Here is a 26,535-nt window from a genome sequence, read left to right as displayed (position 1 = left end):
CAGTCCATATCATTTCCAGCTGCTCCACATGGGTCCCAGTCTCCTATCAGCATGGAGTGATGGTCTGGCAGAAGAGTCCTGGCCAGGATGCAGGGGGCTCACCTCTGTGCCCGCCAGGCAGCTGCTCATTCTTTTTTCTTTTTTTTTTGAGACAGTCTCGCTCTTGTTGCCAGGCTGGAGTGCAATGGCGCGATCTTGGCTCACTGCAACCTCTGCCTCCCGGGTTCAAGTGATTCTCCTGCCTCAGTCTCCTGAGGAGCTGGGACTACAGGCACACGCCACCATGCCCAGATGATTTTCGTATTTTTAGTAGAGATGGGGTTTCACCATGTTGGCCAGGCTGGTCTCAAACTTTTGACCTCAGGTGATCCACCTGCCTCAGCCTCCCACAGTGCTGAGATTCTAGGCATGAGCCACCGCGCCTGGCCATCTGCTCATTTCTCACAGGCACTCTGCAGCCTCTTCTTGGGCAATTTGAAATTCAGTGGAAAAATCCTATCCATGTCTGTTATCTTGACACTGTTCTGAGCGGGTGTCTCTGGGAGGTTAGCAGCACAGAAGAGAGTAGAGGCCAACAGTTTAAACCAGAAGAAGAGGCAATGAATCCGGACCCAGCGGTCAAGGGTGTGGCTCTGCCACTTATCTGAAGTCAACCTGGCAGAGAACAGCAGTGGCAACTCCAACAAAGGAAATGTGAGGCCAGCACTTGGAACAAACTGGAACAAAATATGCTCAGGAAATGTTCCAAAATACAAAAGAGCTACGTTAGATGAACTCCGGCTCAGTCACCAGATCCTTGCAAAAAGAAATTTAATGGATTTAGAATACAAATCAGAAACAGGGATAAAAGTAAAATACAAGCTCATCAGCAGCCTCAAAAACAAAACCGGGGCTGCACTGCACCCAAAAGGTGGCGGAGATGTGAACAGGTCTGAGGAAGGCTGGCCTCTTCCAGGATGGGAGTCTCAGAAGGCACCCACCCGTGTGGTTCCCTGGATCCAGCCTCAGGTCATGCCCTAAAGAAGGCACTGAAGGTTTCCAAAAGGAGAGGCCAAAAATCAAAATCCAGAGCGGGAAGGAAATGAGCAAGGAACTAACACTTGCTGACTGCACATTCTGCAGGAACAGAGCATTGTGCTAGGAGCTTTATTTATATCATCTCATTTTATTCCATAATTCTAACAAGGTGAGTAACGCTCCCATTTTACCGCTAATAAAAGGGTGTAAGTAACGTGCCCACGGTCACACTGCTAATAAGCAAAGGAGCCAGTATTGGACCTGGAGCTGTTCATGATGTGTGGACATTTGATTTAAAAAAAAAAACTAGGTCCTTACTTATTTTAATTTCCTTTAGGATTTATTTGATTCATTTGACAATTTTTTTTTTTTTTTTTTTTTTTTTTTTTTTTGAGATGGAGTTTCACTCTTGTTGCCCAGGCTGGAGTGCAATGGTGCGATCTTGGCTCACTGCAACCTCTGCCTCCTGGGTTCAAGTGATTCTCCTGCCTCAGCCCCCCGAGTAGCTGGGATTACAGGCATGCCCCACACCTGGCTAATTTAGTTTTTAGTTTTTTGTTTTTTTTGTACGTTTATTAGAGACGGGGTTTCACCATGTTGGCCAGGCTGGCCTCGAACTCCGGACCTCGTGATCTGCCCACCTCGGCCTCCCAAAGTGCTGGGATTATAGGCGTGAGCCACCGCGTCTGGCCTAATTTAGTATTTTTAGTACAGATGGGGTTTCTCCATGTTGGTCAGGCTAGTCTCAAACTCCTGACCTCAGGTGATCCACCCGCTTCCGCCTCCCAAAGTGCTGGGATTACAGGCGTGAGCTACCGCACCCAGCTCTCATTTGACAAATATTTATAGAGAAGATTATATACTGCTATTCCAGATGCTGAAGATAAGCAGTGACTGAAGTTTGTGCCCTCAAGAAGTTTAACTGTAGTGTACTAGTTAGTACTTCAAAGTCAAATTATTTCCAACTCAGGGTCACAGAGAAGACAGACAGAGAATCAGCAACCTACAGAATTTAATATTCACCTACCTATCTATCTATAGGAGACCTATAGCACACAAGCACTTAAGAAGCACCTGTTTTCATTATTCTAATTTATGTGTAACTTAAATACATACATGCACACAATTTGAATAAAATAATATAAAAGCTACCACACAAGTCAATAGTAACTGAATTCAAAGTGGACCCAGACCAAAAGAATACGTAACCAGAGAGGTTCTGTGAATATCAGCAGCAAAACACCTGCAGAATAAACAACCATATGAGGAAGCTGAGAGTTATGTGCACTTGTGCCAATAATTTTTTTTTTTTTTTTTCAAGACGGAGTCTCACTCTGTCATCAGGCGGGAGTGCAATGGCGCAATCTCAGCTTACTGCAACCTCTCCGCCTCCTGGGTTCAAGCAGTTTTCTGCCTCAGCCTCCCGAGTAGCTGGGATTACAGGCGCCTGTCACCATGCCCAGCTAATTTTTGTGTTTTTGGTAGAGATGGGGTTTCAGCATCTCGGCCAGGCTGGTCTTGAACTCCTGACCTTGTGATCCACCCGCATCAGCCCCCCAAAGTGCTGGGATTGCAGGCGTGAGCCACCGCGCCCGGCACTTGTGCCAATAATTTAAAGACTTTTGGCCAGGCGCTGTGGCTCATGCCTGTAATCTCGGCACTTTGGGAAGCTGAGATGGGTGGATCACTTGAGGTCAAGAGTTCGAGACCATCCTGGCCAACATGGTGAAACCCTGTCTCTACTAAAAATACAACAATTAGCCAGGTGTGGTGGTGTGCTCCTGTAATCCCAGCTACTCAGGAGGCTCATGGAGGAGAATCGCTTGGACCCAGGAGGCAGAGGTTGCAGTGAGCTGAGGTCGCCTACTGCACTCCAGCCTGGGCAACAGAGTAAGCCATCATCTCAAAAAAAAAAAAAAAAAAAAAAAAAGACTTTCGTAATAACTACTTGCTAAAGTCATCAACAGCCTAAGGAGTGAAAGAAAAATATCTGAGAGAAAAACATCCAAAAAAAAATAACTTGACAAAGCTTTAACCAAAGAGAAACAAAATAAAAATCACCCAAGAAAAGCAAGAGAATACTCCCCAACCTGCTAACCTGCCTTCAACCCAATTCAACAGAGAACAAATGAAGAATCTGGCCACTGAGGTAAAAAATACAATCAAGTAAGCCTCCAAGCAAAACATGGATGGGTGAGCCTTGGGTCAGGGTGTCAAGAAAACAAGTGGAATTTCTAACTGATGGATTATGCTCTAGGTAGACAGAAGAGACTCATGCGGGCCATGTGCAGGGGGTCCCTTGGGCTAGCACTGGGTGCTCATTCGAGTCAAATAAAACTGATGTAATGTCAACGTATCCTCCATGTGAACTCCACCCAAAGGGACGAAGACACAGCACAGCACAGAGCAAGATGGGAATTTTCTGTGTCAGACTATTTGGATCTTAACCTTAAATATGTCATTGCTTGACTTTTCCCCTTCCTTTCCTTCTTGCTTCTCCTCTGTCAAAAGCAGCAGTCAGGAAGAGACCAGACCCACACTAGCAAGACAGTGTTGGACCATCAACCCTTCCAGGCCCTGGCTTAGAGAAGACAGCTTTACAAATGAGGGAGAATGTTAACATCTGGTGAACCGAGGGGAACGGTATGTGAGTTTTGCTGTACTACTCTTTTAACTTTTCTATATATTTGACAATTTTCCAAAAAAACTTGAGCAAACAAAAAGAAAAAATGTATACAGCTTTGAAAGGTTGAGGTAGGGGAGGGATGAAAATGGCATCATTCTCCAAATCTGGAGGCAAAGAGTCACAGATAAATTCTGATAACTCTAAACCTTAGACCCCAACTATCAACTTGCACCAACAACCCTGGAGATTATTTTTTAAAAAAAACAAAAAGCTCTGAGCAAGTCCCTCTCCCTGTCTCCCCAGGCTGGGGCCAGGTGCTGACCTTTAGCACCCAGCCCTCAGACCCCTCCTGAGTGAGCGCCAGGGTCTAGGAGGCTCCACTGACCGCTGCAGGCTGAGGTCACTCTTCTCCATGAATGGCCAGCTTGGCCTTCTCAGAGGGTGCCGCAGATGCCCTCATCTGGGGACGCCAACAGTACCTTGATTAAACAAGGACAGTTTTTCCTACGCCTCTCATTGGCAAAGAACTGCCTACGTGGGAGCGGAAAAATTCACTGCCAAGGGACAAAACTCATTCGAGTGACAACTTATTCCAGCGCCGGCCATTCCAGGAAAGGAGGGAGGGGAGCTTTATAATGGGAAAGGAAATCTGTTATTCCCTATACATCATAATTCACCTGATGAGTTAATCAGGAAGGAAGGGAAACCTATTTGAGTTCAGCATCTGTCTGGCTGACTCCTTGTTGACCTCCCTACTCCACCAGGGTCCCCCCTCCCCGGGCTCCCATTCCCCTTCCACAGAGACCAAAGGATTGAAGTGTCTGCCTGCAGGGCTCCGCAGGGACTCACAGGGGCACCACACTCTCCCTGAAGGACACGGCCTGACTTCCGGGACTGGGATTTACCAATGTCACTCAGCAAGGTGAGGATGGCACCTTCCCGCAGACCACAGCAGTTCTCAAACTGGTTCAGGTACTGTCAAGAAAGTGAAAAGCAGCATCAGAGCTGGTGGTCACAAACCACCGGAAATCCACACGTCTCTTACCAGCCCATGTGACCAGAGTGCTGACCCTGGGCCCTGGTCTTTAGGGGACCTGCTTTTGAGGAAGCCAGGGCTGCAGAACTAGCAGGGATTGGCCGGAGGAGGAGGAGGAAGAGGAAGCAGTCCTGACCACCCCAGGGCTCTCACATCCTCACAGCAAGGGGCCTCTGGGGTGAGTAAAGTTTGATTCTCACCAGCTGCTGCAGTTCTGAGCAAGGCAGGCTGAAGTCTAAGCACAGGAAATAGGAATTCTCTGTGCATCAGAGTCCTAGAGACGGGCCAGGCTGGGAGGGCATGACTGGAAACCACCCTCCGACCACCGCCCTGCCATCTCCTAGCCATGTGGGTGATGGTAACAGTAGAGAACAGTTACTGAGCACTTACTACGTGCCAGGGGCTGGAAGAGCTCTGCACAGATTAGCTCAGCAAAGCCTTCCCTGCGTGACCTCATTTAATACTAACCACCACCACTGAGTAAGTACGGGTGGAATCCCCGTGTTGGAGGAGGAAACTGAGGTTACACGGTCGGATACCTGTCAGCTCACACAGCTGTGAGAGGGCAGTGCTGGAATGCGGCGCCAGGTCAATCTGAAACTCAAGCCCAAGCCCTTAATCCCCTGCCTTCCTGGCCCCCTCGACTGTCAAGAGGCTCCATGTGCTGCTGGGAGCTGGCCTCCGAGGAGGGCGGAGAGAGGAGCTTCCCATCTGAGCCTCACCGTCGGAATTCACGTCATATTCATAAACACTCATCTGTTTACGTACCCAGCATGTAGACTTTTAACATCAACTCTTACATGTCCCCATGTGCTGGCCAAGCCTGCCTCTCCGTGCCCACGGGTATATTATAGATTTGAACTTTTTAGAGGGAACAAAGGCAACAACACATAACAAGACACTGGGCAACAGTGTCCTCCCCCAACCCCGCTGGGTGACAGCAAGGACAGGGGTCCCTTAGGATGCGAGCTCTTCCTGCCTCCCCCTCAATCATCCTGCAACCCATGCCAGGCCAGTCATGTTAAACTTTCGATCTCTTCTTCCCTGGCTCGTTGGCTCTTTGCCACCTAAAAGACCAAGTCTAAAAGCCTCTGCCTCACTTCAGAGCCCTCTGTAATCTGGCCACATCCCACCTACTTCCAGACTGCCCTCTGAGAAGTCTCCACTTGACTACAACATGGCTTTATCTCTACACAGCTGCAGTTAGTAATGGGTGACTGTCAAAGGTTAGAAAAATAAGGAGAAAATCGAAGTGCTGTTGAGTTCCCCCATCTCTCATTGTGGGTCATGCCAAGGGCTGTGTTCATATCCTGCTGTGAGTGCCACTCCCAGGACATGCCTATCTCCAGGGAGAGCCACTCCAGCACGCCAAGCCCCATGGAAAGTTTCCTTTTATTTTATTTATCTGTCTCTTTCTTCTGAGACAGGATTATCTTTTTTCTTGAGACTGAGTCTTGCTCTGTCACCCAGGCTGGCATGCAGTGGCACAATCATAGCTCACCGTAGCCTCAACCTCCCAGGCTTAAGCCATCCTCCCACCCCAGCCTCCAAAGTAGTAGGGACCACAAGCGCACACCACCACACCTGGCTAATTTTTCATTTTTTATTTTTTGAGGAGACAGGGCCTTGGTATGTTGCCCAGGCTGGTCTCAAACTCCTGGCCTCAAGCTATCCTCCTGTCTCAGCTTTCCAAAGTGGAAAAAAAAAATTTTTTTTTAAGAGGCACAAGGGCCTGGAGGAACAGTGAGAACAGCACCTGAAGTGTGTCTGGGAATGGCCACTGAACAGGAATAAACGCCTGGGCTCCCGCCCCCACTATTGTGACCCTTCTGGAGTGAAGAGGTGCACTCGCAGAGCAACCGACCTCTTTTTCAATTAAAATAAAAATTGTTGTTGGCTGGGCACAGTGGCTCACACCTGTAATCCCAGCACTTTGGGAGCCTGAGGTGGGTGATCATTTGAAGTCAGGAGTTCGAGACCAGCCTGGCTGATGTGGCAAAACCCTGCCTCTACTAAAAATACAAAAATTAGCCAGGCGTGGGGGCGGGCGCCTATAATCCCAGCTACTCGGGAGGGTGAGGCAGGAGAATCGCTTGGACCCAGGAGATGGAGGTTACAGTGAGCCGAGATCACGCCACTGCACTCCAGCCTGGGCAATACAGCGAGACTCTTGTCTCAAAAAAAAAAAAATTATTTTGTTCAGAGCTTCCAGTTTTCATAATGTTATATGGCCTTATTCAGCCTCAGAGATGGAGAGGTGGCCTACAGCTGGGTCTGTGTGGGCTGGGACCCAGGCTCTGCTGCTACAGCTGTGTGAGGCCCAACCTCTCTGGGCCATGATATCCACCCATCATGTGGGAACCATACCTGTGCACCCATGTGTGAGCTTTTGGAAATCGAATGAGGTAACATGTACTAGCAGGCTGTGTGGTACTGTCATAGGGAAAAATGGGGAGGAGGGCACCCAACTGCCCCTGAGACCAGGAGGGGCTGCCATCCACCCACCAGAAGTGAACATTCTAGGGAAGAGGAGGTGGTGTGGTGAGAAGGTGGAGAATAGAGCCCCACAGATGAGTCCAGGTGGGTCAGGTGGATCGGATGGATTGGGGCGGGTCTGCAGCCCTGGCCCGGCTCTCTGATCATGAATCCTGCTCCCTCTCTGCTATGCTCCCTGCCCCCGTGTGTGGTGCTGTCCCATCTCTGGAATAAAATCCCTCCTAATAAGGAGAGCAGTGGCGCTGGCAACAAAGGCCTAACGTGGCCCTAACATGCCCAGGGAGGAAGCATTTGTTTTGGAACTCGCCCAGTCCTTCCCCACGCCCAGACCTGTGATGAGTTTTCCTTGTCATTGGAGTAATCCCAGCAGAGTGTGCAGCACACCCTTACCCCTTCCCTGGTGTTCTCGGAAGCGCCTCTGACTCACACACACACCAGCCCCAGGTAGGCAGGGAACAGAGGATCTGAGAGGCAAAGCAGCCCTGCTGGAGTCACTGGGGCTCCCCAAGCTTCCTGATGATGACAGAAGTGAAAGGTCTCCCCATCCCTCTTCCTGGTGTCCCACCTGCCCAGACAGGCTGTGCACCTGGCAGCCGTGGGAGCCTCACCTTCCGGAGATCTCCTCCTTGGCAGTACTCCATGGCCAGCAGGGGCAGGTCATTGGGCGCCAAGTTCTGCATCCCCTCAGGGACATCTCGGGCAGCCACCACATTGGGGTGGGTCAGCCTAGGAGGAGGAAAACCGATGAGAGCAGACCCAGGCTCCTGCCCAGACCCATCCCCACCACCCCCACCAGGTCTCAGCAACAAAGGCCCAGGATAACCCAGGGCTTTGAAACAGAGGAAGACAGAGCCCAGGACGGGTGGCCAACTGCAATGCCTGGGTCAGTGGCGCTCACCCAGCCCCACTCACAGCACCAGAACTCAGACCCTGAGGGCACACTGCGTGTAACTTCAGTTTTTTGTGCGTGCCACATCCCAAGTCCTCATCGTGCTGCCAAACTGCTCCTACGAGGACCTTCCAATCTCATGCCCTCCACACGGGGAGGATGTGTCACACACGCAAGCAGGCAAACAAGGTGGTGCCTGCTCTTTTTGTTTTCATATTTTTTTTCTTTTGTCTGTTTAATTTTCGGCAGGTTGGTTCATGCACACACATCACCCCAAGGTGGACACAAAGAGAAGGGTCTGAGAAGGAACTCATGTAACCAAATGGAACCATGACATAACCAAATGGCACCTCCTCTTTTTAAGAGGCTGGCAGAGGAGCCCCTGCTTGGTGTCCTCCTCACTGGCTCTTTCGGAGCCCACCTCACGCCTCACTAGCTAGGTGGTCAGCAGCCACCAGGCAGATGGACAGCCCCGTCTCCACACTAGAGGAATAAATGTCAGCGACAGCATGACAGCAGAGAACGGTCACATACCACCTTGGAACTGGAAATATAGGAGGAAAGAAGGCTTTTTTTGCTGACAAAAGAAAAGTCACTGTGATAACTGTGTTAACTTATTTAATACAATGAAATTGATGAACAGCCCTTGACAAGGCCCAGTGTGGACTTTAGCTGCTCTTCCTCTGGTGTCTTTAGAAGCAGCAGAGTCACCGTGGAGACTGCCAGGCTGGCGCCCTGATGGAGGGGCAGATATTTAAGACTCTCTTCTCTTTTTTTTAGACGGAGTCTCACTCTGTTGCCCAGGCTGGAGTGCAGTGGCTTGATCTCGGCTCACTGCAAGCTCCGCCTCCTGGGTTCACGCCATTCTCCTGCCTCAGCCACCCGAGTGGTTGAGACTACAGCGCCCGCCACCATGCCCGGCTAATTTTTTGTATTTTTAGTAGAGACGGGGTTTCCTTGTCATTGGAGTAATCCCAACAGAGTGTGCAGCACGCCCTTCCCCCTTCCCTGGTGTTCTCTGTAGCTGGGACTACAGGCGCCCACCCATGCCCGGCTAATTTTTTGTATTTTTAGTAGAGACGGGGTTTCACCGTGTTAGCCAGGATGGTCTCAATCTCCTGACCTCGTGATCCGCCCGCCTTGGCCTTCCAAAGTGCTAGGATTACAGGCGTGAGCCACCGCGCCCAGCAAGACTCTCCTTTCTAGACACACCGGGGGCTGCTGCTCCAGCTTTCCCTTGGGTCCCTGTGCGCGAGGCCCTCACCTTCTCATGATCTGGATCTCCAGGCACCACCGCTCTCGGTTCCGGGGGCTGAGCTCCTGCCGGCACTGCTTGATGGCAATCTGCTCACCTGTTTCCTACAGAAACAGCACAGTGGGGACCAGCAGAGCAAGCTGCAGGCCAAATCCCACCCTGTCTGCTGCATGGGAGGGGTCTCCAGGCCCCAAGCGTTACCTGCAATCACCTCCTGGTGCTCCGAGGTCACATGTACACCCTGATCGACAGCCACATAGCACCTGCCCTTTGGGCTGTCTCCTTACCACTCCACCTCTCACCCAACCTCTCCAGCCTCATTTCTTTCTCTCTTTTTTTTTTTGTTTGAGATGGAGTCTTGCTCTGTCGCCCAGGCTGAAGTGCACTGGCACAATCTCAGCTCACTGCAAACTCCACCTCCCGTGTTCAAGTGATTCTTGTGCCTCAGCCTCCTGAGTAGCTGGGATTACAGGCATGCGCAACCACACCTGGCAAATTTTTGTATTTTTAGTAGAGACGGGGTTTCACCATGTTGGTGAGGCTAGTCTTGAATTCCTGACCTCAAGTGATCTGCCCGCCTCGCACTCTCAATGTGCTGGGATTACAGACGTGAGCCACCGCACCCAGCCTCTCCCACCTCATTTCTATCCATCCAGAGTCTACAGAGCCTTCAAGGCCCTGCTCCATTCCCAGCTCCGCCATGAAACCTCTACTGACCATTCCTGCGCAGAGAGGTTTCCCTGTCCGAACCCCGGCTGCTGCTGTATTAGGCTGACCCATGGGACACTGCTGATAATTGACCACATTGACCTACAAAAATGGCACCTGCATGTGGTTCAACCTAATAGTGAACACCACATTGAGTGTCTTCACTGTTTCATGTGAGAGTTTTGTCCTTTCAGAGAGAACGCAAGCATAATATGGCATAATATAGCAGATGAAACACTGGCTGGTTCAAATTCCAACTGTGCCATTTACTAGCTATGTGACCTTGGGTAAACCACTTGGTCTGACTCAGTTTCTTCTGTAAAATGGGAATACTGACACCCATCTTTCAGGGCTTGAAAACAAGCCTCTAGCAGGTATTAGTAACCCTGCAGAGCAGGGAACCCAGGTCATCCGAGTACTCCAGTTTAACATTCTACAGAGATTGGCTCCCATCTGCATTTCCAGCCACTCTTCCCACGACACTGCAGCCAGACGGCCCCACCCACCCTGGCGCTTGGCCCTGCTCTGCTACACTTGCCAGCACAGGTGCATGGGCACCACGGTCTGCCGAGCTCAAGAGGGTCTCACCCTCTGCTATACTCCTGTAACAGGTAATTCCTTCAGTGCACATGCCAAAGAGTTACTTTCTGCAGAGTAACAGGCTGTTTTCTCTTCTCTTTGTTAAATTATAGACTTGTCCATCTTCATGGGCTTTAACCTCTATCGAGGTAACCAGCAGCGTCCTCAGTGGTGGCTCCTCCACCTGGTGAATCATGAGCTGAGCCACTGGCTCCTGGCGGCCTCCCCTCTTCTCCCTGGTGCATGAGTGGGGACACTGGAGACGGGCAGGCCCTGAGGCTGTGGCATGGGCAGCAGGGAAAGCGGCTCTGGCCTCGGGCACTCCAGCAGCCACAAGGGAGTCACCACTGCACCACTGTCACCTCTTTTGGCTATGGGGGGTCTCCAAGACAACTGCAGGGCAGCAGCTGCCCAAGGCAGCAGCTCCCGGAGCCCCAGCCTGAGAGCCGATCCTGCCACTGCTAAACAAGCTGACCTGCACCAACATCCTGCACCTCCTGTGTACCTACAGCACGAAACTCCCTACCCGCACACACACCTGGGCAAGAGCCACACCTGCAGGGTGGCACAGGGCACCCAGCAGTAGGAGAAGATTTCAGCATTGTACCAGACTCTACTGTGGCTCACTTGAAGGATGTCCTAGAGGCCCTGTTAGGCCAATTTCTGTTTTCTCAGTTTATGAAGATACAAACTGAAAAGAATCATAAATCTTATAAGTGAGCAACAGACATGGTACTGAATGGGACTTAAAAAGACACACAGATCAGCCTGGGCAACGTGGCAAAACCCCATCTCTACAAAAAAATGCATAAATTAGCCAGGTGTGGTGCCATGCACCTGTAGTCTTAGCCACTCAGGAGGCTGAGGTGGGAGGATTGCTTAAGCCCAAGAGGCAGAGGTTGCAGGAGATCTGGGCAACAGAGTAAGACCCTGTTTCAAAAAAAAACAAAAACAAAAACAAAAAAAGACACATAGAGGACTGTGGCAAGGCCTCCCAGTGTGGCTGTTCCCATGGCACTCAAGCCACCTCAGTCTCACAGTTACCAAACTGGCCAGGATCCCTGCAGGAACAAGGACCTTCACAGCAAGAAAAGGAAAAATGGAAACCTCCACATACACCAGAAGCTGTCTAATAAGACCACTGAGTCACTGACCAATAAACCAATATTTAACACCGACACCAAGAACCAAAAGCTTCAGAAAAAAAGGTGGAAATGGAACAGTAGCCTCCATGCCAGAAAGGAGGTACTGTCAACACCTCTAAAATACTCTCAGAAGCTGCTTTCATCAAAGCCCAATACCACTTTGGCTAAGCTTTCCATCAGATGGTGACCTTGCATGCCTACTTTTTTTAAACAGCTCTATTGAGAATAATTCATGCACCATACAATTCATCCAATTAAATTACACAGTTCAATAGTTTCTGGCATACTAAAGAGTTGTGAGACCAAAACCACGGCACACTTTAGAACATGTCTGCCATCCCACAACAAAACTCCACACCCATCAGCAGCCACTCCCTACTCCCCCTGAGCCCCTCTAGTCCTAGGCAACCACCCACCTCTTTCTGTCTCTACGGATTAGCCTGTCCTGGACATTTCATATAAATGGAATCATATATCATGTGGCCTTTTGTGACAGGCTTCTTTCCCTGAGCACTGTTTCCAAGGTTCACCCATGGTGCAGCCACAAGCTTACGTCTGTGACTATGGGAGACCCCCTCAGTCCAGTCTGCGGCAGTAGGCATGGGCATCCAGGTTCTGCCCTAAGTATCCTTCTCATTCTCTTTGTCTAGTAGAACCCTGATCTTTGGCCTAGATTCTGAGGCGCTCTCTGAACAAGAGCTGACCTCTCTCAACAATTGTAAAACCTGTTGCTATTTTTTCTTTTTAGAGACAGGGTCTCACTCTGTTGCCCAGGCTGCAGTGCAGTGGAGTGATCATAGCTCACTGCTGCCTAAAACTCCTGGGCTCAAGCGATCCTCCCACCTCAGCTTCAAGTAGCTGGGATTACAAGCATGTGTCATTGTGTCCAGCTAATTTTTTTTATTTTTATTTTATTTTTGTAGAGACGGAGTCTCACTATGTTGCCCAGGCTGGTCTCAAACTCCTGGCCTCAAGTGGTCCTCCTACCTTAGCCTCTCTAAGCACTGGGATTACAGGCCTAAGCCCCTGCACCCGGCCACCTTGTTGCTATTAAACTGATTAGTAGTGGTACAAACCATGGTGGACACAAGTCCATCTCAAGCTTTTCAAGAATTAGGGAATGTGTCAAAAGAATAACATTTCTGGCCAGTCATGGTGGCTCATGCCTGTAATCCCAGAACTTTGGGAGGCTCAGGCAGGTGGATCACCTGAGGTCAGGAGTTCGAGACCAGCCTGGCCAACATGGTAAAACCCCATCTCTACTAAAAATAAAAAATTAGCTGGGTGCAATGGTGGGTGCCTCTAATCCTAGCTACTCGGGAGACTGAGGCAGGAGAATCGCTTGAACCCAGGTGTCAGAGGTTGCAGTGAACCGAGATCGTGCCACTGCACTCCAGCCTGGGTGACAGAGTGAGACTCTGTCTCAAAAAAAAAAAAAAAAAAAAAGAATAACGTTTCTTTAATTGATGTGCAGACCATGTTACACCTCCCTGTACCTTCCGATTCCTGGTCTGTTCTCAGGCTGACGTGAATTTGCTTTCAGGTTTCACTTCCCCACAGTGCTCAGACTCATTTTTGCCCAGTTCTGTGGTAGCTTCATCCACAGCAGCTCTGCCTGACGATATCTGCTATGGCTTAAGTTCCACAGTTTTCCATAATTCAATGAAAGCCAATTCCTGTTGTAGCAGTATCACCTCGGTATTTTTTTTTTTTTTTTTGAGATGGAGTCTCGCTTTGTCGCCCAGGCTGGAGTGCAGTGGCACGACCTCAGCTCACTGTAAGCTCCGCCTCCCGGGTTCACGCCATTCTCCTGCCTCAGCCTCCCTAGTAGCTGGGACTACAGGCACCCATCACCACGCCCGGCTAATTTTTTGTATTTTTAGTAGAGATGGGGTTTCACCATGTTAGCCACGATGGTCTCCATCTCCTGACCTCGTGATCCACCCGTCTCGGCCTCCCAAAGTGCTGGGATTACAGGTGTGAGCCACTGCGCCAGGACATCACCTCAGTATTAAGGGGCAATTCGGCCACAATGGCTCTGCATCCCAGGTGGGACTGATGGTTATAAAAGGACAAGTTTGGTCCCTTTTGTCTCTTGCCCTTTCGCCTTCACCCTATGATGATGCCTTGACCTTGGACTTCATAGCCTCTAGGACTATGAGAAATAAAATCATTATAAATTACCCATTCTCAGCTACTCTGTGATAGCAGCACTGAGCCGACTGAGACACTGCTACAGACACTTGCCTCCAGTTAGGCGGAGTTTGCAGAGGAGCTCAGACGTGGGGAACGCAGGGTTCCACAAACAGAGACCGATGGCCCCGCTGCAGCTTGAGGTGCCATTGCCAAGAGCATCTATCCACCTCCATCCACCCTGCAACATTTCCATGGACAGTATTCCAAGCAATGGTTTAGCCAAAGAGACTGTAACTTATGGTTCGTTACCTCAGAATGACTGAGACTAAACCAAGATACTGAAAAATCTGCAGCAATGTAACTTCAATACACAGAAGAGGGCACTTGTTTTCTATTGCTGCCATAATAAATTACCACAAACTTGGTGGCTTAAAATAACACACTTTATTTCCTTGCAGTTCTATCTGCTGAAGCCTGATGTGGGTCTCCCTGAGCTAAGATGTTGGTGGGGCTATGCTCCATCCAGAGGCTCTAGGGGAGAGTCTGTTTCCCTACTTTTCCTTCTGCATCTTCTAGAAGCGCCACTTTCATCAGCTCATAGCCCCTTAGCCCATCCTTGTGTCAGCCATGGCCCGCCATCTTCCTCACATGCATCGGCTGACCCTGGCTCTGCTGCCTCCTTCTCCCACGTTTAAGAACCCTTGGGATTACACTGGGACCCCCAGGGAAGCCAGGCCAATCTCTCCATCTAAGGTCAGCTGATTAGAAAACTTAATTTCATCTGCAACCTTAATTTCCCTTTGCCATGCTGCCCCACCCAGTCATGGGTTCAGGGATTAGGATCCAGATTTCTTGGTGGGGTTGGGGGGGATTATTCTACCTACCATAAATGAAACAGGACAGATCATCAGATCCAAAAAAAGATTAGATGACTTAGTTTATTAAGTGATTTTAGGTAATCTGTCTAGCTACAAATTGGATAATTGCAGTCTTTTGCCCAACACAAACACTGGACCTGATACACAGCTGTCACTTGGCCCAACCCAGAATCAGGAGGAGATTCTGATACTGAAGACTTGATATTGGTCTTAAATATCCAAATGCAAACTAAAAAGACTGAACTCAGCAATGTGAACACTGAACAAGTCTTGAAATAACTGGGCATAGAGACCAAAACTAACTTTCTACTCACAGACAGCTCAGCTTCGCCCTAGAGTTGAGGCGAAATCCTAACTCCCTGGGCCTAGGAAGGTCTGCGTAGATACAGACATACTTAAACTTTTCCTAACACAGTGGCCTTCATCTGCCTCTAGGAAGTATTCTGAAATATTCCCAGTTTTTCCATGAGTAATGTTTCATTTGAAACAGAAATGCAAACAGAATGACTTTGTTACTAAAAACATACCTGCTCTAGAAAGCAAAATTCAATTAAAACAGAAGCAGGCTACGATCACCGGTTCTGAAACCCCAGGGAGTTTGTTCTTCACTAGCAGTGGAACTCAAACACATGTAAGGTAAGAAGGATGGCTTACTTTATTTTTCCTGGAATCTAGTGAGTCTTAGCTTAGTTCTGTGGAAACCCAGACTAGGCCTGCACCATCTCAGTACCCAACTTCTGGTACATGAACTCCTCGTGAAGGACAAAACTTAAAACTGCTTTGTGGCTGGGCATGGTGGCTCACACCTATAATCCCAGCACTTTGGGAGACCAAGGCAGGTAGATCGCTAGAGCCTGGGGGTTTGAGACCAGCCTGGGCAACATGGCAAGACTCTGTCTCTACTAAAAATATTTTTAAAAACTAGCCAGGCATAGTAGTAGATGCCTGTAGTCCCAGCTACTTGGGAGGCTGAGGTGGGAGAATCTCCTGACCCTCGGAAGTCAAGGCTGGGCAATAGAGCGAGACCTGCGTTGAGCTGTGATCACGCTGCTGCACTCCAGCGTGGACTACTGGAGTGAGACCCTGTCTCAAAAAATAAACACACACAAAACAACAAAAAACTGGTCTGTATTTTGAGAAAACGGAGAAAGGGTCCCCTGTATGTCCAGATTGAATGTAGTGATTATGAAGGTCCTCAGAGTTTGCAATTCCTTGCCTTTGATGCATGTAAACATAAAACTTATATATAAGCATGTGTGTCATAAGGTGTAAAAAAGGCAGAGGGGGAGCACATCCTCAGACCAAAAGGTGCCTGGCAGATGCGAGCTGAAGACCCAGTCACAGGAGAAACAAAAGGGGCCCAGCTTCCTCAAGTTTGCCTCTTCCAATGACTCAGGGGAAACTCACAGAGGCCAAGAGCTACGTTTAGACCCTTAGCCCAGAAAGCCCAGTGTCCCGTTATCATGGCAAGCATCCAACCAGTCCACTGTGGACATGGGGGCAATTAGTAAAAACCTCCTCCTCCTTCTCAGACCCCGCCCCCTGAAATGAATGCTTCAGAAAGGAGGTGCAGGGCTGGGACCAGAGAGACTGGGCAGGAGGACCCAGGGCTGGGAGCCAAAAAGGTCCGGGATCCAGCTGCAGTTTCACCCCTGGCTCAGCAGGTGACTGGACAGACCCTGGGCCCCAGCATCGCCTGGTCTATGCTAAGAGGGCCATGACTTCTTCACCCTACTCCCTACAGTGCAGACCCCCAAGGGGCACAGTGGCCTGCCGCCTCACCCACAGAAGCCAGGCACTCAGGCTCAGGAGACAAGCAGGTCCAGGTGTAACTCCCTCCCCCACCGCCTGGTAAAGGTGCGATAGAAGCCCATGGTACAAGCATCTAGGTCCTCATCCATAAGATGGGGATCGCTCCATCCACTCCAGGGATGTCAGCTAAAATGAAACACAGCATCCGACCACAGGGAGCCGGGAATAAACGACCGCAGCCTCACTTCCTTTTCTGGCCCTGTGGAGATGCTGCTCTGCCCACCTGAGTCGGCTTCTGTCTTCTTGCCAGGCCCTCGAAAGTGTACCTCCTATCCAGATCCTGCTAAAGCTCCATTCACCCCAAGAAGCCTCCCTTCCCCAGCGTTCGGGAGAGATCATGCGGACAGGGAACCCAGCTCGGATGCCACATGATGCCCTGGAAAAATGGCAGCCACTGTTATCCATGCAGTTCAGTGCTTGGATTTAGACTCACTTAATGCATTCCTGAATGCTCCCTGGATCACTGTGATCAGAGAGTAAGCACACGAAGGGCAGGGACCCTTTTTTCCTGGTATCCCCGACAGAGCTCGGGCCCAGGCTCTATAAATCCCTAGAGAAGTGACTGAACGGAGCAGAGGCTTTAAGGCTTCCAAGCACACAGATAAGCTGTGGTAAGCTTTGCCTTGTCCCATAAAGGGACAAGTACAGGTCCGTGCTGCTTCATAGAAGGGATCGTTAATACTCTGCCTTCTAACAGCCAGTGCACACACTGCCTCCTCCACCCCAACGAGCATCCCGCAGGGCCCCAGGCAGCGCTTCCTGGCCCTCCTCACAGCCAAGTGTACACAGAACATGATGATATCACAAGGTACCCTGGGTGGCTTCCAGAAGGCAGCTGACCCACATCCTGCCCAGCCATGTTGGGGACCCAGCACTGAGGAGATCAGTATCGGAGAATCCCCATAATCCATGCAAAAAGTGGGGACCCACAGCCAAGACGCTGACAGAGCCAGGATCTGAACCCAGGTCTGTGTGACTGAGTATCGTGTTTCCCGCCCCCACTCCCAAAACATGCTGCCAGGTGGGGGCACTCGGTTATCTCCTCCTCCTCTTCCTTTGTATTTAACAAAGTTCTCATTGAAAATATCAGCCTATCTAAACGGTACTGGGAAGTGGTTTGTGCTGACCCCTGGGCTGGAGGTCTTAGGGAGTCCCAACACAATGTGGAATGGTGAGGCCCGCGTGGCAGGAGAACCACAAGAACAGGGGAAGCAGGTTGTGGCGGGGCTCGCTTGTTCACTGCCCTCCCTCCCTAGGAAACACTCAATGTGGGGTTCTCTGTCTAACAAGGAAGACTTATAAGTGTTTTGTCCTCCAAAGAAGTGTTTTTCAACCAAGCACAGTGGCTCATGCCTGAAATCCCAGCACTTTGGGAGGCCAAGGCAGGAGGACTGCTTGAGCCCAGGAGTTCGAGACCAGCCTGGGCAACATAGAAAGACCTCATCTCTACAAAAATAAAAAAATTAGCCAGGCGTGGTGTCTCACGCCTGTAGTCCCAGCTACCCAGGAGGCTGAAGTGGGAGGACTCCTTGAGCCTGGGAGTTCAAGGCTACAGTGAGCCCTGATCGAGCCACTGCACTCCAGTCTGGGTGACAGAGGGAGACCCTGTCTCAAAAAACAAACAACAAAAAATCAATAGAGAAGTGTTTTCCCCTTCCTGCTTCAAAAAGGTTTAGACTGTGGGGAACAATGAGAGCCTAAGGAACACCGAGGTCCCACCCTGAGTCCTCACCACGGAGAAGCCACAGGCACAATGGAAAAAGCATGAGGTTGGGTTCCGAACAGACGCAGGTTCCAATCCTAGCCTCTTTGCTTGCGAGCTCAGGTCTGTGGGTGAGTCACAGAGACTGTGCTTCAGTCTCCTCAACTATAAAATGGGAACAAAGACAACAGTACTTCCTTTCAGAGTTGTGAGGGCTGGAGAGAAAGCACGTAAATACCTAGTTTGATGCTGGCGCATAGCAGATTCTCAGTAAATGATGCCTCTGATTATCAGGCCACTTCTCTGACTGAGGATACCCATGCTTAGGGGCTTTTTCATGTAACTTCTATTGTGATAACTACAACATTCCTTCTTCTGCAGACAAGATACAGTGCATGGAGTGTCAGGAAAGTGCACACTGTTGTTACGTGGAGTAAAACCATGAGAGTCAAGGAACCAACACCACCATAGCCCAGCTGCTTCTTTTAAGAGGCTGTGAACAGAGGGGTTCCCAACAGAGAACATACACGCTCATCTTCTGAACTTGGACAATGATCAAAGACTTCTCCTCAGCACCCAAAGCAGCCCTAGAGATTTCCCAAACTTGGGGAGAACCCATGGGGAAGGAAGGTAGAGAGCTTCCTGGCCTGGGCTGGGCTCACGGGTAGGCATCATTGAGGACCTGCAGGCACTCCACTCCTCCTGCTCCCCTCCACCTCTACTCCACCACTAAGCGCTGTTAATTCCACTCCTTAAATCTCTCTCTCTTTTTTTTTTTTTTCTCAGACAGAGTTTCGCTCTTGTTGCCCAGGCTGGAGTGCAGTAGCACGATCTCGACTCACTGCAAACTCCACCTCCTGGGTTCAAGTAATTCTCCTGCCTCAGCCTCCTGGCTAATTTTGTATTTTTAGTAGAGACGGGGTTTCTCCACGTTGGTCAGGCTGGTCTCGAACTCCCAACCTCAGGTGATCCACCTGCCTCTGCTCCCAAAGTGCTGGGATTACAGGCATGAGCCACCGCACCAGGCCTAAATATCTCTTAAGTCTGCCCACCTCTCCCCATCTCTCACCTAGACGACTCCAAAACATTCAGACCTGGTCTGCCTGCATCACTGGGATGGAGCCAGTGACACCCTAGTGGCAGTCACTGAGAGCTGGTTGTTAACTACTCAGGAATCGGGCTGGAGCGGGCTATTAAACTACTGGTGGCTTGAAGTCAGCCCTGGTGGGAGTAGCTACTCCATGAGAACTACTGCGCACTATGGATCAAGGCATTTCTTCTGAGAGCTGATTTTTTCCCAGCACGCTGCCCACTGCTTGGGCCCTCCCAATCTGTCCCCATGGGCACAGCGCCTCCCTCTAACATCGTTCCACAGCTCCTCCATCAAAACAAAACCTCCTCAGCTGAAACTGCCCAAAAAACACCACAGGATCTGACTCGCACCGTCCACCCTCAGCCACCCAAGCACTTGTGCCCCATCCTCCCTTCCGGCCACACTGGCCTTCAGTCTTGCCCACTTGCCACACCTGCCCTCCACAGAGGCCCCTCAGGAGCCTCTCCCTTGGCCTGGAACTCTCCTCCCACCTTCTCTGTCAAGCTGACTTCTACTAGGGCCTCAGTTCAAGTGTCACTTCCTTGGGGAACCTCCTCTGACACTGACTGATCCCACCCCAACGGAAGGTCTCAGTGCACTGGGTCCTTCTCCCAACTCACACTTTACCATACTTAGGAGCTTACATTTATAATTAGTTGACTAATGGCTCCTTCCCTTCTCCAAAGGTCTGCTTTAATTACCACTGTACACATAATAGACATTCGATAAATATTTGTGGACTGGCAGAGTAGATGATTTGGGGCACCTAGCACATATACAACGTCAGGCACTTGCTACAGGAGAACTGAAGGAACTCCAAGGCCAGACCCAGCCCTGGCTGACCAGGAATGTAGGGTCCTGACAAGACTTACTCCACATGCAGACAGGAAGGGCGGCACAGGAACCAGCCCAGAGGAACTCACCGGGAGAACCAGTTGCCACAGAACAAAGCCATCCCAGACGCATATGCGGAGGAGATGGCCTAGAGTTGGTCCTGGAGGAATGTGGAGGAGGGGGAGGCCTGTCTGGCAAGAGGGCTCAGCGCTCAAAACAGAGGCAGCCAAGGGGAGGAATGATGGAGAGGCAGGTGCAGACAGACTGCGTGGGGTTCAGCCGGCAGGAGGAGGAAGCTGGCTTTTGGCTTTTTAAAAATAAATAACAGCCCAGGCGCCTGTTAGTGGCTCATGCCTGTAATCCCAACACTTTGGGGGGCCAAGGTGGGCAGATCACTTGAGGTCAAAAGCTTGAGAACAGCCTGGCCGGCATGGTGAAACCCCGTGTCTACTAAAAATATAAAAACTAGCCGGGCATGGTGGCAGGTGCCTGTAATCCCAGCTACTTGGGAAGCTGAGGCAGGAGAATCGCTTGAACCCAGGAGGCAGAGGTTGCAGTGAGCCGAGATCAAGCCACTGCACTCCAGCCTGGGCAACAGAGCGTGACTCCGTTGCAAAAAAAAAAAAAAAAAATTAGCCACACGTGGCCGGGTGCGGTGGCTCACGCCTGTAATCCCAGCACGAGGCCGAGGCAGGCAGATCACAAGGTCAGGAGATTGAGACCGTCCTGGCTAACACAGTGAAACCCCGTCTCTACTAAAAATACAAAAAAAAAATTAGCCGGGGGTGGTGGCGGGCACCTGCAGTCCCAGCTACTTGGGAGGCTGAGGCAGGAGAATGGCATGAACCCGGGAGGCGGAGCTTGCAGTGACCCGAGATCACACCACTGCACTCCAGCCTGGGCGACAGAGCGAGACCCCGTCTCAAAAAAAAAAAAAAAAATTAGCCGGGTGTGATGGCGCTGCCTGTAATCCCAGCTACTCAGGAGGCTGAGGCAGGAGAATCGCTTGAACCCAGGAGATGGAGGCTGCAGTGACCTGAGATCGCACCTGTCTCAGCTGAGAGTGAGACTGTCTCAAAAAAAAAAAAAAAAAAAAAAAAAACAAGAAAACATACGGGAAGTGCTTCAGGGCATTGGTCTGGGAAAAGATTTTATGGATAAGACCTCAAAAGTACAGTTAACAGAGGCAAAAGTAGACAAATGAGATTACATCAAACTAAAAAGCTTCTGCACAGCAAAAGAAAAAACAGAATAAACCTATGGAACCTATGGAGACAACTTATGGAATGGGAGAAATTATTTGCAAACTATCCATCCAACAAGGGATTAATATCAAGAATATGCAAGGAACTCAAACAATTCAACAGCAAAAAAATAAATAATCCAATTTTTCAAATGGGCAAATGATTTGAACAGGGATTTCTCAGACATACAGATGGCCAACAAGTATATGATAAAATGTTTAATATCACTAATCATCAGACAAATGCAAATCAAAACCACAATGAGATATCATCTTACCACAGTTAAAATGGCTATTATCAGAAAGACAAAAAGTAACAAATGAAGGCAAGGATGTGGAGAAAGCGGAACTCTATACACTATTGGTGGGAATGTAAATTAGCACAGCCATTATGGAAAATAGTATGGAGGTTCCTTGAGAAACTACAAACAAGGCTAGCGCAGTGGCTCACACCTGTAATTTCAGCAGGTTGGGAGGCTGAGGCAGGCGGATCACCTGAGGTCAGGAGTTCGAGACCATCCTGACCAACATGGTAAAACCCCGTCTCTGCTAAAAACATAAAAATTAGCCGGGTATGGTGGCATGTACCTGTAATCCCAGCTACTTGGAGGCTGAAGCAGGAGAACTGCTTGATCCTGGGAGGCGGAGGTTGCAGTGAGCTGAGATCATGCCACTGCACTCCAGCCTGGTTGACAGAGCAAGACTCCGTCTCAAAAAAAAAAAAGAAAAACTATAAATAGAACTACCATATGATCCAGCAATCCCACTACTGGGTATCTATCCAAAGGAAAGGAAATCAGTTTATCAAAGAGATATGGGCACCCTCATGTTTACTGCAGCACTATTCACAATAGCCAAAATATGGAATCAACCTAAATGTCCATCAATGAACAAATGAACAAAGAAAATGTGGTACACAGACACAATGTACTCTTATTCAGCCATAAAAAAGAATGAAATCCTGCCATCTGTGGCAACATGGATGAGCCTGGAGGGCATTACATTAAGGGAATTAAGCCAGGCCCAGAGAGATAAATACCACATGTTCTCACTCATCCGTGGGAGCTAATAAAAAACTGATCTCAGTTGGGTAAAGTCTGTTGGCTGACACCTGTAATCCCAGCACTTTGAGAGGCTGAGGTGGGAGGATCACTTGTGTCCAGGAATTCGAGACCAGCCTGGGCAACAGACAGACCTATCTACAAAAAATCAAAAATTAGCCGGGCATGGCGACGCACACCTGTAGTCCCAGCTACTCAGGAGGCTGAGGCAGAAGGATCATTTGAGCCCAGGAGGTCAAGGCTGCAGTGAGCCATGATGGCACCACTGCACTCAGCCTGGATGACAGATTGAGACCCTATCTCCAAAGAAATTAAAAATTAAAAAAAAAAAAATGCCAGGCACAGTGGCTCATGCCTGTAATCCCAGCACTTTGGGAGGCCGAGGCAGGCAGATCGCCTGAAGTCAGGAGTTTGAGACCAGACTGGCCAACATGGTAAAACCCTGTCTCTACTAAAAATATAAAAATTAGCCAGGCGTGGTGGTGCACGGCTATAATCCCAGCTACTTGGGAGGCTGAGGCTGGAGAATCGCTTGAACCTGGGAGACACCAGTTGCAGCGAGCCAAGACTGTGCCACTGCACTCCAGCTTGGGCAACAGAGCAAGAATCCATCTCAAAAAACAAAACAAACAAACAAACAAAAAACTGATCTCATCCAGGCTCGGTGGTTCCCACCTGTAATCCCAGCACTTTGGGAGGCTGAGACGGGGGGCGGGGGGGGTGGGGATCACCTAAGTTCAGGAGTTCGAGACCAGCCTGGCCAACATGGTGAAACCCCGTCTCTACTAAAAATACAAAAATTAGCCAGGTGTGGTGGCAGGCACCTGTAATCTCAGCAACTCGGGAGGCTGGGGCAGGAGAATCACTTGAACCTGGGAGGCAGAGGTTGCAGTGAGCCAAGATCGCGCCACTGCACTCCAGCCTGGGCGACAAGAGCAAAACTCCGTCTCAAAACAACAACAACAACAACAACAACAACAAACTGATCTCACAGAAGTAGAAAGTAGAATAGTGGTCACCAGAGGCAGGAAAGGGTGGTGGGGGTGGGGGGAGTTGTGGAGGGAAATAGGGAGAGACTGGTTAATGGGTACAAAATTACAGTTAGGTGGAATAAGTTACAGTATTCTATAGAACAACAGGGTGACTACAGTGAATAAAACTTTATTGTATATTTCAGGCCGGACGTAGTGGCTCACGTTTGTAATCCAAGCACTTTGGGCAGCTGAGGTGGGCCGATCACCTGAGGTCAGGAGTTTGAGACCAGCATGGCCTACATGGTGAAACCCCATTTCTACTAAAAATACAAAAATTAGCTGGGCGTGGTGGTGCACACCTGTAATTCCAGGTACTCAGGAGGCTGAGGCAGGAGAATCACTTGAACTCAAGAGGCAGAGGTTGCAGTGAGCCAAGATCACACCACTGCACTCCAGCCTGGGCAACAGTGCGAGACTCTGTCTCCGGAAAAAAAAAAATATTGTATATTTCAAAATAGCCAGAAGAAAGAATTTTGACTGTTTCCAACAAAAAGGATAAGTGTTTCAAGTGATGAACATGCCAATTACCCCGATTTGATCATTACACATTATGTATCAAAATATCACACTGTACCCCATAAATATGTACAATTACTATGTGTCAATTAAAAATAAAAACAGGCCAGGTTCAATGACTCATGGCTGTAATCCCAGCACTTTGAGAGGCCAAGGCAGGAAGATCACTTGAGGCCAAGAGTTCTAGACGAGCCTGGACAACATTGTGAGACCACCATCACTACAAAAAATAAAAAAAAACCTCAGCTGAGGCCAGGTCCCATGGCTCAGGCCTGTAATCCAAACATTTTGGGAGGCAAAGACGGGAAGACTGCTTGAGGATGAGAGTTTGAGACAAGCCTGGGCAACATAGCAAGACCCCATCTCTACAAAATTTTAAAAAATGTTAATTATTTGAAATATGGATTTTCATCATCATTCTAAATGAAATTCTCACTTTCATGTGGATCTGCTTATTTTTTGCCGTGCAGTATTGCAAGCAATACTGGGAAGACATCATAATTAGCAAATATTTTAAATATATATATATATATATTTTTGAGACAGGGTCTCATTCTGTCGCCCAGGCTGGAATGCAGTGACACTATCTCAGCTCACTGCAACCTCTGCCTCCTGGGTTCAAGCGATTCTCCTGCCTCAGCCTCCTGAGTAGCTGAAATTACAGGCATGCACCACCACACCGGCTAATTTTGTATTTTTAGTAGAGATGAGGTTTCACCATGTTGGCCAGGCTGGTCTCAAACTCCTGACCTCAAGTGATCCTCCTGCCTCGGCCTCCCTAAGTGCTGGGATTACAGGTGTGAGCCACTGCGCCCGGCATTTTAAATAATTTTAAAAAAATGGTTTTGAAACAAGGTCTCACTCTGTCACCTAGGCTAGAGTACAGTGGCACAATCATAGCTCCCTACAGCCTCAAACTCCTGGACAAGCAATCCTCCCACATCAGCCTCCAATGTAGTGGGACTACAGGTACGCACCATGGCTGCCTAACTTTTTTTTTTTTTTTTTTTTTTTTTGAGACAGAGTCTCACTCTGTTACCCAGGCTGGAGTGCAGTAGCGCAATCTTGGCTCACTGCAACCTCCGCCTCATGGGTTCAAGCGATTCTCCTGCCTCAGCCTCCCAAGTAGCTGGGGACTACAGGCACGTGCCACCAAGCCTGGCTAATTGTTTGTATTTTTAGTAGCGATGGGGTTTCACAGTGTTAGCCAGGATGGTCTCCATCTCCTGACTGCGTGATCCGCCTGCCTCAGCCTCCCAAAGTGCTGAGATTACAGGTATAAGCCACCACGCCCAGCTGGCTGCCTAATTTTTAAAACTTTTTTGTAGAGACGAGGTCTTGCTATGTTGCCCAGGCTGCTCTTGAACTACTGGCCTCAAGGAATTAAAATATTTTAAACTATTTATTTAGTCTCATCCTTTAAATTTTCCTATTTCTATATGTTTTCTAAAATATAATATCAGTATATATTAGTACATGATATTCTACTGTTACCATATATATATAATAGAGACTAAGAGCTTAACTTTATTTTACTATTTATTTAGGTGACATAGTCAATAAAGCATGGAGACCACTAACCTGGAGTCAGCTCACAAGTCCTGAAGCCCTCTTCCCAGTCCCCCTATTCACTGTCCCAAGATGACCAAAGCCAAAGGTGAGCCCTTGGCCCAGCAGGATCAGAGAAAGTGGAGGCAGTGAGGAGGGGGCCTGGTTCCCCGCCCCTCCCCAAGCTGCACAGAGGGCCTACCTGATTGTGCCATCGGATGACATTTCCAAATCCCCCTGTCCCAAGGCGCTCTTTCATTTCCCAGGCCCCACATGTCTGCGTTGTCAGGGAAGGTGACCAGCTCATACTGATGTCGTGCTAACTCTATAAGCAATCTGGGATGGGGAAAAAAGGTTAGGATTAAGAAAAAAATGGAGCTCAAAGGGATGGAGAAGGCAAGAGATACCACTGCTCTTGAATGGGAGAGAAGAAAAATACAACTGGTTTTTTACTTTGTAAAGAAACCAATGTGTTTGGTTGGTCCAAACTTTGTGGCAAACTTTTGTCCCTCTCACCCTCCCCCAGCCGGTTGCTGTGGCATCAGGCAAGGAAGAAAGTCACCGAGGGAGGCGATGCCCACGCCCTTGCCCTAGCGAGGGGATCCCCAGCTGACTCCACCAGGGGCGCCCAGGCCTGCCCGCCTTCTGCCCGAGGTGGCAGGGGCAGAACCTACTTCTGAGCGTCGCCGAGGTCACGTGTTTCTTTACAATGTTCCCATAAATCGCAGGTTCCCCTCAAAGCCACCCACCCCAAGAAGCCACCCCAGGGAGAGCTGTTTCTCCCGGCTTCCCGAACTCCAACCCGCACAAGTGAAACGCTCCCCAGTCCGCAAGCTGCGACTTCCCAGCGGCACAGAGGGGTCTTCCGGGCCTTGCAGGCAGCGGGGCGGCGGGGCCTGCAGGTGGCACCCGGGCCGCACCCACGAG

The 26,535-nt window shown here is 49.5% G+C and overlaps 1 protein-coding gene across 17 annotated transcripts in view; it reads right to left on the bottom strand.

The window, feature by feature from the left end:
• The window catches only part of IKBKB (inhibitor of nuclear factor kappa B kinase subunit beta), a 61,079-nt gene that overhangs the window by 34,094 nt on the left and 450 nt on the right, over nt 1-26,535 (bottom strand). For 7 of the 17 annotated variants that reach the window (XR_010159240.1, XR_010159242.1, XR_010159241.1 and 4 more), the window contains exons 2-5: nt 25,811-25,944; nt 9,329-9,423; nt 7,784-7,901; nt 4,549-4,618 (exon numbers count right to left, since the gene is read on the bottom strand). Coding sequence is in view for 13 of the 17 variants with exons in the window: in XM_024345145.3 (XP_024200913.1) it covers nt 4,549-4,618; nt 7,784-7,901; nt 9,329-9,423; nt 25,811-25,915 (388 nt within the window). In the remaining 4 variants the exon portion in view is untranslated. Of the gene's footprint in view, nt 1-4,548; nt 4,619-7,783; nt 7,902-9,328; nt 9,424-25,810; nt 25,945-26,282; nt 26,509-26,535 lie in introns of those variants that run through there. The other 10 variants (XR_010159243.1, XM_054656682.2, XM_054656683.2 and 7 more) reach the window with 4 other exon arrangements.

The sequence above is a fragment of the Pan troglodytes genome, chromosome 7 (genome assembly GCF_028858775.2).
Source record: "Pan troglodytes isolate AG18354 chromosome 7, NHGRI_mPanTro3-v2.0_pri, whole genome shotgun sequence".
Classification (NCBI taxonomy): Eukaryota; Metazoa; Chordata; class Mammalia; order Primates; family Hominidae; genus Pan; species Pan troglodytes.
This window is presented reverse-complemented; position numbering and strand designations above follow the sequence as displayed.